General features: G+C 39.5%; 1 protein-coding gene across 3 annotated transcripts in view; it reads right to left on the reverse strand.

Moving 5' to 3' along the window:
* Nucleotides 1-12018, reverse strand: part of CMSS1 (cms1 ribosomal small subunit homolog) — a 383345-nt gene that overhangs the window by 4110 nt on the left and 367217 nt on the right. For all 3 annotated transcript variants that reach the window (XM_059064867.2, XM_067034821.1, XM_059064868.2), the window contains 4 exons: nt 10052-10111; nt 8034-8136; nt 4202-4262; nt 3661-3748 (listed from right to left, as the gene is read on the reverse strand). In XM_059064867.2, coding sequence (XP_058920850.1) covers nt 3661-3748; nt 4202-4262; nt 8034-8136; nt 10052-10111 — 312 coding nt within the window. The remainder of the gene's footprint in view (nt 1-3660; nt 3749-4201; nt 4263-8033; nt 8137-10051; nt 10112-12018) is intronic.

The following is a 12018-nucleotide window of genomic DNA, read 5'->3' on the forward strand; positions in this document are numbered from 1 at the left end:
CAGCAACTCCACTTCTGGGTATATATCCAAAGAAAATGAAATCACTGTCTTGAAAAGATATCTGCACCTCCCATGTTCACTGCTACATTAATTCCGAAAGCTAAGATTTTGAAACAACCTAAGTATCCATTGACAAATGAATATATAAAGAATATGTCACACACACACACACACACACACACACACACACACACACACAGACACAGCAATATTATTCAGCCATAAAAAAGAATAAAATCCTGCCACCTGTGACAACATGGAGGGACCTTGACAGCATTATACTAAGTGAAATAAGTCAGATAGAGAAAGACAAATACTGTATGACCTTACATATATGTGGAATCTAAAAAAAACCAAAAACCAAAAATGAACTCACAGGTACAGAGAATAGATTGGTGCTAGGTGCCAGAGGTAAGATGTGGGAAAAATAGATGAAGGTGGTCAAAAGGTAAAAACTTCCAGTTATAAGATAAATAAGTGCTGGGGATGTAAGGTACAGCATGGTGAGTATAGTTAACAATACTGTACTGTATATGTGAAAGTTGCTAAGAGAGTAGATCCTAAACGTTCTCATGACAAGAAAAAAAATTGTAATGATATGAAGTGACTGATGTTAACTAAACGTACTGTCGTAATCACTTTACACATCACATATACCAAATCATGTTGTACACCTTGGTCAATACAATGTTATATGTCAATTATATCTCAACAAAACTGGAAAAAAACTCAATAGACTATTATGCAGCCATTAAAAATGAAAAATTAAAACTATTTCATGACAAGCAAAGTTCTAATGAGATATATTAAGTAGAGAAGACAGGTTATAAAGTTATGATATGCAGTATGATCTCCATTTATAAAAAATATAGATAAATGCATAGAAAAAAGACTGGAAGGAAATATATTTAATATTAATTAACAAGACATTACCTCTAAAGTGACTTATTTTCTTTTCTGTACCTTTTTGCATTTTACAAAGGCTCTTATAATTAGAAAATCCCTTTCCTTATTAAATAAAACAATACAATTCTGTCTGTAAGTGTACTGATCCCAATGTTATGGAATATCTTTTGATGTTTGGAAACTCTCCTTAATATATCATATATATAAACATCTTAAGTCATAAACAGCTACATAAAATGAGTTATGTGCCACTTGTGTTGCTTTATTAGACTTTGTTTTTGGAGTGCTGGAATTGTTCTCTTTAAACACTTTGTGTGTAGCCTAACATCTGTAGTCAATGAATATTAAACCATTCATCCAATCAGAATCAGAAGAGTTATTTTCATTAGTATTATAAATAAGTCAACAGCTCCTTAAATGATTTTTCCACTCCTTAGATAAAATAAGCTTTCACGGTGAGTTTTCACAACTCTGTAGAAATATAATTTCAACAATCTGGACAACTTCGTTTTCTCTCTCTCTCTCTTTTAAATATTAAATATGGAGAAGAGTGGCCCTGTTGCCTGGGGGACCTGGCGACACAGACAAAACATGTGGAATCCAGGAAGGGGAGAGGTGAGTCTTTGGCTAAGAGCTGTGGGAGACGGAGGGCACATCCCTGGCCTCTCCAGCTGCCCAGCCAATCTCTCCCACCTCCATGTCTCATAGATAGACTGAGCACCTCTCATCTGCTCCTTCGCTTTCAACACCTTCCTAGGGCCACAAGACAAAAATCCAGCCAATCGCTGTGCAAGGGCCTTCCTCCAAAATCTGACTTTCTTTCCAACTGGAGCACAGGCTACCACAGCCCATGAAGTCTCCAACCAAGAAAGGTGGTCTCTTTGATAAAAGTAATAACTAGTATTTGTTGAGTTCTTAAGGTGTAACACTCACTGTGTTTAGCTTTTTATTGCCATAACAATCCTTTGAGGTAGGTGCTATCACTCACTATCTCTGTCATTCAGATAAAGAAACAGTTTTAGAAAGGTTAAGAAACTTGCCAAGTCACAGAGCTGCTAAGCTGCTGGACCTGGGATTTGCATCCATAGATTTGAGTCTGTAATAGGGGCTCTTAACCTCAACACGTATTGACTACTTATTGTTTCCTTTGGATATACCCCATGTATCTGCCTGCCTGCTTTTGATTCAGCTGTTGTCCCATCCCTGAATGATTTTCTCACATCTCCATACTTTGAAGATCCTATTTTAATCCTACCCATACTTCAAAGATCAGTTAAAGATCCTTTCCTCTGTAAAGCCTTCCCTGCAGATTCAGCCACCATAACAATCTCTCCATTTCAACTCCTATAGGGCTTAGAAGTGCTTGTTTGGACCTTGGCATTTACTGCCTCATGTCGTCAGTCTCATCCTATGCACATTTATCTCTTCAACTGGATCAGGAGCTCCTGGAGGGGGAAAGGCTCTGGAACCAGGAAGGCCTAGAATGAGAGACCTTGGGAGGGGCTACGTGACCCTCCAAGCTTCAGTTTTCTCTCATAAGATATAAGAATGCTAGCCTGCAAAGATGCTATGAGTACTAAATGAGATATGTGAGGGTATCTAGCACAGCACTGAGTACAAGTAGGAGCTCAAAAAATATTTGTTCCCCTTCCTTGCCTGGGGCCACCAAGTTTGCTACTTCCTTGTAATTGCACAGACCTCTGCATATAGTGGGTTTACTTACCCAAGATTTTCATCTGGAGAGAAACACTAGTATTTTTAGCTCTTGTTTGCTTCCTTGCAAATAACCATCTCTATACTGAGATACTATATTGATGAACACATTACTTTTATTTTTTTATTTTTATTTTTTTTTTGCGGTATGCGGGCCTCTCACTGTTGTGGCCTCTCCCGTTGCGGAGCACAGGCTCCGGACGCACAGGCTCAGCGGCCATGGCTCACGGGCTTAGTTGCTCCGCGGCATGTGGGATCTTCCCGGACCAGGGCACGAACCCGTGTCTCCTGCATCGGCAGGCGGATTCTCAACCACTGCGCCACCAGGGAAGCCCAACACATTACTTTTAGATATGTAAAAATCCAGGAATAGCTCCAGGCAGTTATAAAATAAAGTTGTTAAACAAGTAATTTGGAAATGAGTATTTAAAAGAAATCTTTAATCTGTCTGGCAGGTAGAACATGTACTAAGATCATCAGCAGGTCAGCAGGTTTTTAGGCTACTGGCTTTGAGAAAGTCAACAAACTATAAAAACCCACCAGTGGATGACGTCTGGAATCCTTTCTGGGTAAAGCACAAAAAGAGAAACACATTCGCGAGAAGTGTTCTAGAATGCTTGTATTTCATCCATAGAAACTGCATTTTTGTTTCAACATATCTTCTATACCAGCCCTCAATTGCAATGGGAGTCTTGGGGAGCCGAGACTCAATTAAGTGAGAGGGAAATATTCAACACATTCAGCTATACAAATTCCAGAGGCTGCAAATCGGTGGAATATATTGTGGACCCGCTAACCTGCTTAAACCAACTGGAATTTGAATGTATTTAGATGGGCATAAGTACCACAGTTTGCCACAGTCCTTATTTCCTAATGTCCTACACCTGCTGGCTGGTTTTAGAGACTAAAGGCTAAGTTTCCAACTCCTGAATTAACACAGAGGTCTGATTTCACTACATCACACATGTGGTTTCCCAAACTCACATGGGGGTTAGGCAAACACTCAGCTCTGAGTAGGAGTATCACTACCTCTTTTCATACCTTGTTTAATGAGTTCTTTAATCCTTCCTGGAGTTCCTACACCCAGGTGTACCACACGCTTCTCCAGCAATTTTACCTGCTCCTGGATCTACCCCAAAATGGAAGAGAACAAAGAAAAGAAGAGTCATGGAAAGTTCAATCATAGTCCAATTTAGAGCATTTAATCTAAAAGCTAAGAAAGTAAAAAAGCAAATGGGGCTACTCTTGTTTAGGGTCAACTTCCAGGGCAAAGAAGGTTAACATCAAGACAGAAGAGCATCTCCCTGGAAAATTGGCTAAGTCTCCAAAGAGTCCAGGGCTCAAAGCTCAACTTCTGTACAGAAACCTCAGAGCACAGAGGAGTAATGACTGTTGTGGGAGCAGAGGCGGGGAACGCAAAGAAAATTGCAACGGTCGTTCAATATATTACAAAAGGAAGGAACCAAAGAACATGCTTGCTAAGGAGATACGGAAAAAAGGCTGCAGTGAAACAACTGAGGTCTGGAAGTGGCCGTTATGGGTCACTTCCACCCCCCACTAGGAACCACAGACCCTTGCTTACCTTTATGTGTTTTGCGAATAATTTCATGACTTTGCTGTCTCCTCTGAATGCGGTCATTGACCTGATGAAAAGCAACAGATTTACGCAGAAGAAAAATCACTCATTCAGGGCCACATGGACCACTTATTACATCTTAAGTATTACACCATATTTATTCAAAATAATATGCACATTTATGTGTGTCTATATGTACATATGTATGTGGATAGATACACACACACAAAATTCCGATTTTCAGGTTAGTCCATCTCTGGAATGAAAGTGGGGTGGCCTTTAATCAGGCATGCATCTGGGTTGGCTTCTAAGTCGCAGGCACACGGTTAACTTTACTTAGGTTTCCTTGATTATTGAAACATGTGGATTTGCCCTTCACTTGTGTTAAAATGAAAACCACAGTCCCAAAATGGTGTCACTTATGTGAAAAGCCCATGATACCGAAACCCAGATTTAATACTTCATCTAATTGCAGTTTCAACTTTTCTGAGAAACGTAATCTTAATCAACCAGTCTGGAATCTCTCTGGTCAAGCACCGGTAAGGTAATCTGTCCTGTGGGCCCTTTACATATCAGAGAGGAAGATAAAACCCTTGCCATTTCCTTCCCCCGAAAAAGATGTCCTGGCCTAAAAAGTAGTCTTTCTTTTCTGTTGTTAATGGCTCCATTGCTCCACCCTTTTTCCTTTTTTTCCCTGGCGGTGCTGTGCAGCATGTGGGATCTTAGTTCCTGACCAGGGATCGAACCTGTGCCCCCTGCATTGGGAGCACAGAGTCTTAACCTCTGGACTGCCAGGGAAGTCCCTCCACCCTTTCTCCTATTAAAAACTTTCATTTTGCACAACCCCTCGGAGTGCCCTACTAGTTGCTGGCTGGGTGCTGCCTTGATTCATGAATCGTTGAGTTAAGCCAATGTGATCTTCAAATTTACTTGGTTGAATTTTGTTTTTTAACACCTGTAATACAAAAGTTCTGTATTTCAGGTCCCTGGCAGAGAATTTATCTTCAAACTCTGCAGTATAGTTCTCATAAAAAATTCGTTTGTGGGCTTCCCTGGTGGCGCAGTGGTTGAGAGTCCACCTGCCGATACAGGCGACACGGGTTCGTGCCCCGGTCCGGGAGGATCCCACGTGCCGCGGAGCGGCTGGGCCCGTGAGCCATGGCCGCTGAGCCTGCGCGTCCGGAGCCTGTGCTCCGCAACGGGAGAGGTCACAACGGTGAGAGGCCCGCGTACCGCAAAAAAAAAAAAAAAAAAAAAAAAAACCAAAAAACCAAAAATTCGTTTGTGAGAAATATCTTAGCAGTGATGTCAGCCTGTGCTCTACAGAGCCCAAGGGCATGTATGAAGGTCTGTGTGTGGCTGCCCTGAGGGGACAGGGATAAGCTAGCAGGGAGAAGCAGGAGGGTTTATGTCCTTCATTCAGAGCAGCTCCCCTACTTTTATGGACTTTGCAGAGTGAGCTTATCTGTAAAATCTTATATGTGGAAATGCTTTGGGTATAAATGGGTATAAAATGGGTATAAAAGAACAATCTTCTAGTTGATGTTTGGGAATAGAATATGGGAATACTGCTCAGAATATTACTTTCCTTTATATATCATTAATATACTTGAGAAATATTACCTACCAGTAGGAATAAATGAATTTACAAAATAGTGACTCATGCTACACACGTTCTGTTGCACTTGAGTCTGTACTTACACATGAGCTTTCTCCATGGCAAGGTTAACTAAGAAGACAATTTAGGGGACATATTTAACATAACTCATGGTTCTCAAGAGAACAGATATTCTTACAAAAGTTAGAATTATTCAATATTAGCCATTACGAATAGGGTTTGTTATGCCTGCTCAGAAATCACCTTCTGCAAATCACCTAACCTTGAAATGGATCATAATATTACTGAAGACATAAAGAAACACTGAGAACTGGCAAATGAAGTACGACAACATAGTCCTTCTATGCCCATCAGAAAGGCATTTATGTACGGTAAAAACTCAAATCAATGTGACAACTTGTTTTTAAGAGGCCACCTCCAGGCCAACTTTTTTGCCATTAGTGTTTGAATCTGAAATGAGTTCTGTGGGTAGTCTTTAAAACACTGAAATGTCAATGTGAATTCTTATGATTTCAGAACCAGCAAGTATGGCTGCCCAGAAGCAGTTGGAGTCTTGAAGATCAATTATGTTTGGAGCAGAAATAGTTAATAGAAACACTTTCATTTTACTGAAAGGGTGTGTGATACAATTTAACATGTGTGCCTAGCAGAAAGGATCTGAAGGACTATTAACAAAGCTTAAAAAACTACTTTTCTAAATTCATGGTCAGATTAGCTCATTTAGAAAAACAGATGCTAAATAACTACCGAGAGTCTACTCTGCATATTAATCTGTTTGATCAAGTTCCTTTTTCTTTAGGACTTGGATTTTCCTGTTTTGTCTCTGGTCAAAGCCCAGTGCAGAGCCTGGCCCTGGGAAAGGGTGAGTCCCAGGAAATCCCATTTTACTCTGACAGCTCTTCTCTGAAAGCTGAATGTTACTACAGATCCAGTGGAAGCCTTTTTGTTTATTCTACAAAAGCTACAGTAAATGAAAAGGTATGCGAAGGTACTTAGTAAAGCGCCGACAAATTGTCTTTAAAACATAATTTTTACATATAAATTTTTGGTCCACTTGGCATTTATCTCAGTATAAGGAGTGAGATATGGAACCCAGCTTAATTTTTTTAGATGGCTACCCAGTTGTTCCAATACCAATTATTAAATAATCCATCTTTCCCTACTGATTTTTCACTTTTGCCATATCCTGTACTTTCATATGCATATGGGTCTATTTCTGAACTTTCAGTTCTGTTCCACTGTTCTGATCTATCTGTCACACGTGTGCCAGTTCCATACTCTTTTAATTATTGAGACTTTGTAATATGTATTTTAAAAAAAACCAATCTGATGGATATTATAGGCATAGTTTCCTCACTAGCATTCTTTTTTAGAATTTTGCCAGCTATTTTTTCTTCTGTATTTTCTCATATGAACATAGAACTAGTTTATAAAACAATAGTTTATAAAACTAGTTTATAAAACTATAGGAGTCTCATTAGGAATCTGTGAAATTTGTAGATTATTCTAGGTAAAACAGACATCTTTACATTGAATCTTCCTATTCAACAATATGGTACTCCTTTCTGTTTAAGAATTCTGCATCCCTTATGTAATATTTTCTTCATCTAAATTTTGGCTAGTTTTTTCCTTGGTGTTCTATTTTTTCTTGTTACTATTTTAAATTAGATCTTTTCTTTCATTTATTTCTCCAACTGTTTATTGCTTGTATGATCTCCCTGCTTTACCCTTACGTGTTCTCCACACAGCAGCCAAAGTGATCCTTTAGAATGATTATTCAGATCATGTGACTTCTCTGCTCAAAATCCTCCAATGGCACCCCATGTCAGGGTCCCCTCTACCTTGAACACTGTCCCCTCTACCTGGAACACTCTTCTTCCAGATATCTGCTTGGCATTCTCATTCACTTTGTTCAAGTCTCTGCTCATAGGTCAATCTCCTAAGAGGCTTTCTTTGACTACCCTTTTAAAAGTAGCCCCCATCTCTTTCTATCCATTTGCCATGCTTTATTTTTTTCCTACATAACTTATCACTACTTGACATTATAATGCATATTTATTTGTTTATTGTCTGCCTCCCTTACTGGAAAGTAGGTTCCATGAGAGAGGGGACTCTGTATATTTTGTTCATTGCTGCTCTCCAGCATATAGAACTTGTCAGCTCGGCACATATCAGTTACTCAGAAAACAGTTACGAAATGGAACAGGTGAATCTTCCAACCTAATGAGCTCCAGGGCTCGGATGGCAGAGCCACAGATAATCAGCATCAGGATGGATTTCTTCTCACTGTGGTTTTTCCGAAGTTTCACCCACTTAGGGCAGACTGAAAAAAGACCATGAGAAAAATATTACCCTAAATATAGCAAAATAAGGCCTCCAAAGTTGAATATCCCCCAATTACTTCTTTGTTATGGCTTAAGTAAAATAGAATATGAGCACTGTTTAGATTCTATTATCTAGTTATTCTAGATATTAAACTAAAATGAAATATCATTAACTTACACCACAAAATATATAATATGCCAAGTAGCTAAATGTGACCAGCTTTAGGACTAAGTTTGTACAAAAAAAAAAAAAGAAAAGGAAAATTTAAAGTTTGTAATAATACAACCTTTTCTATATTTTAATTTATGTTTGATGCTTAAAGGCAGTGTTGACTAAATGGGAAAAGAACTGATTTAAAAATGCTACATTTTAGGGACTTCCCTGGTAGTACGGTGGTTAAGAATCCGCCTGCCAATGCAGGGGACACAGGTTTGAGCCCTGGTCTGGGAAGATCCCACATGCCACGGAGCAACTAAGCCTGTGCGCCACAACTACTGAGCCTGCTCTCTAGAGCCCGCGAGCCACAACTACTGAGCTCACGTGCTACAATTATGGAAGCCCACGCGCCTAGAGCCCGTGCTCCACAACAAAGAGAAGCCATCACAATGAGAAGCCTGCACACCGCAACAAGGAGTAGCCCTCGCTCGCCGCAGCTAGAGAAAGCCTGAGTGCAGCAACAAAGACCCAACGCATGGGGCTTCCCTGTTGGCGCAGTGGTTGAGAGTCCGCCTGCCGATGCAGGGGACGTGGGTTCGTGCCCCCGTCCGGGAAGATCCCACATGCCATGGAGCGGCTGGGCCCGTGAGCCATGGTCGCTGAGCCTGCGCGTCCGGAGCCTGTGCTCCGCAGTGGGAGAGGCCCGCATACCACAAAAAACAAAAACAAAAAAAGAGACCCAACGCAGCCAAAAATAATAAATAAATAATCCTACATTTTAAAGGGACAGTCAGCATAAGATATAAAATGGAAATGATATTAAAGTAGCAAACATTTATTAAACACTGACCCTGTGCTATGCACCTTCCATAACTTTTTTAGTTCTCATAATCCATTGAGATTGATTCCATTATTACCTACATTTACATTTGCTGAATTTGAGGCTAAGAAAGGTTTATGAACTCAAGCTGAGTGTCATCAGAATTGGTTAGAATTTGAAAAAAGAATGTTAAATCACCATGTCTAAACTATTTCATTGTTGGTCACAATAAATGACTACCTAGCATGAATAATCTAGTTATTACTGCCTACATTCAATCGAAAAGATCAAATTAGATTGTCTGTGCAATAGCCATGGTCTGAATTCTGAACATGGGAACAGAATTTCAGAACCTCAGAGATGGGTTCAAGATCACACAGTCCAACTTCCTTGTCTTTCAGATAACAAAATAGAGTCCTGGAGGAGTCCTCAGTGACTTGTGCCAAGCCAAATAGCAAATTGATGGGGTACCTGCAACTAGAACACTAAGAATTCTCTGGATTCCAGGAGCAATACTTCTAATGTGTTGTAAAACAAAAACAAGACCAAAACCCAAATCCCCAATACCATAGAAAAACAAGAATAAATTTAAATAAATAAAAATTAATATCAAGATGGACCTTAAAAACCTTCATTTAAAATCCATTTAAGGGCTTCCCTGGTGGCGCAGTGGTTGAGAGTCCGCCTGCCGATGCACGGGATACGGGTTCGTGCCCCGGTCCGGGAAGATCCCACGTGCAGTGGAGCGGCTGGGCCTGTGAGCCATGGCCGCTGAGCCTGCGCATCCGGAGCCTGTGCTCCGCAATGGGAGAGGCCACAACAGTGAGAGGCCCGCGTACCGCAAAAAAAAAAAAAAAAAAAAAAAGAGATAGGCCTAATGTTTTAATGGAAATAATAAAATTTGATGAATAATTTTTTCAAAAATGAGTTTACTTACTTTCTTTTAGATATGATGAAAGACTGTGAGTCAAATCATTGGCTTTGAGGAAGCAGGAGTCTAGAAATATGAGAAACATGCTTTGTAGAGGATTTTGCAAACACGCACATACTCAAAATAGATTACATGTGAATGGTGTATTCTTGAACAGGTTGTACAACATTAATGAATTGGGGACTCATATATTTTAAAGTTGTCTAGCATTTAAAACAACAGCAGCAGCAACAATAAATAAACTTTTAACTGTCCATCATTTCTTAGAGTAATGAAATAGAAGCTTATATCATTGAACGAGCTAATGAAGCACCTTTATTTTCAAATCCATGGAATAGGCAATATACAAAGGCAAAGCTTAAATAGCTAACAAATCTATGTGGAGATGCTCAAACTCGTCATCATAGAAATGCAAATTAATACAAAATGAGTTAACACTTTGCACACACTTTAGAATGGCAACTGTTAGAATGTTTAGAATGTTTAGAATGGCAGCTGTATAATACCAAGTGTTGCTGAGAATGTAGGATGATGGAAACTCTTTGTGAACTGTAGGTGGAGGTGTAAAGCGGTATCGCTATCCTGGATGGCAGTAAAATTAAGGTGTATATACCCTATGACCCCAGGATTACATTCCTGAGTAAATAATGGAAAGAATTCTTGCGTAGTCTGTAAAGAGACATACTCAAGTATATTCATACTAGCATTATTTGTAATACTGGGGAACTAGAAGCAACCTAAAGGTCCATATAGGAGAAAATGGATGAGCAATATGTGGTCGATGAAATCATTGGAATACTATGTAGCATTTTAGAAGCAATGAAGTAGATGTACTTAAAGCTATACAGGTATCTTGAAAAAGTGTTAAGTGAGGAAAGAAACAGAATGAGAGGTTCAGCACATCATTTAAATAAATTGTAAAAAGTATCCACGTGCAACAGTATGATATATTTTACAAGAACATATGCATATTTAAAGAGGTATAGTAACACATTATGCCTATGGAGAAAGGAATTTGGAGTGTGGATGGGGAAAAGCGGGAATAATGCATCAAAATACAACATTAACATAACATAGTACAACACAATGAAAGAATGGAATGGGCTACAATAAAACATAGGAGCCTTGCTCAACCAACAATGATCATGGTCTAACAATTATGTAGTATTATTAACTCTGTACCTAAGATGTATAAAAAAGCAACATCATGTTTAGCATCCTAATTCATTATAGCAGAAAAAGTCTGTCTATAAACACAGCAGAGTGTTAGGGAGTAAACTATTACTAAGTTAAATGAAACTTATGCTGTGCCCCAGTATATATAACTCACAGTATGTGAATAGCTAACTTCAAAGATGTTGCCCCCTATACTGTTGTAGAGCCTTTGATGGTCTTTAAAACTGTAATCTCCCAAGCCTGGATATGACCAGACTCACCTGGAGAACTTTACAAAAAATACAGATTCCTGGAATGGACTCCCCCTTGCTCAATGAGTCAGAATTCCTTGGGGCTGGGCCTGGGAATTTGCTTTTTAAGTTCCTGGGTGATTCAGTTGGAGCTAGCTTACAGGCATTTAGCACTGATCTAAACCACACTGCAGCTCTCAGGAGGACAGCTGAGTTAGCTCTAAGTGATTCCTGCCTCAAAACTCTAATTAAGTTCCCATGTGTATGACATTAACAATGTACATGCACAGTATTAATTGAAAAGACATGTTGCTGCCCTACAGACACAAACAACTTCAAACCACAACCAAGTTAGACACTCAGCAAACTAAATAGGAACAATATTTTATTACTTATATCCATCTTGTATTTATGCCCCTTCCTGAGACTGTTCCAGATAGCCCATGGCGTGCCCCTCCTCTCAAATAACAGAGACCTCCTCTGTGTCCTTGGTCCTGACAGTGTAGTGATGGGCGTTTTCTCTAAAACCTTCCTATGATGCCTTTGTTCACTGTGGCTCAGAATGGC

This window comes from Kogia breviceps, chromosome 5 (assembly GCF_026419965.1).
Source record: "Kogia breviceps isolate mKogBre1 chromosome 5, mKogBre1 haplotype 1, whole genome shotgun sequence".
Taxonomy (NCBI): domain Eukaryota; kingdom Metazoa; phylum Chordata; class Mammalia; order Artiodactyla; family Physeteridae; genus Kogia; species Kogia breviceps.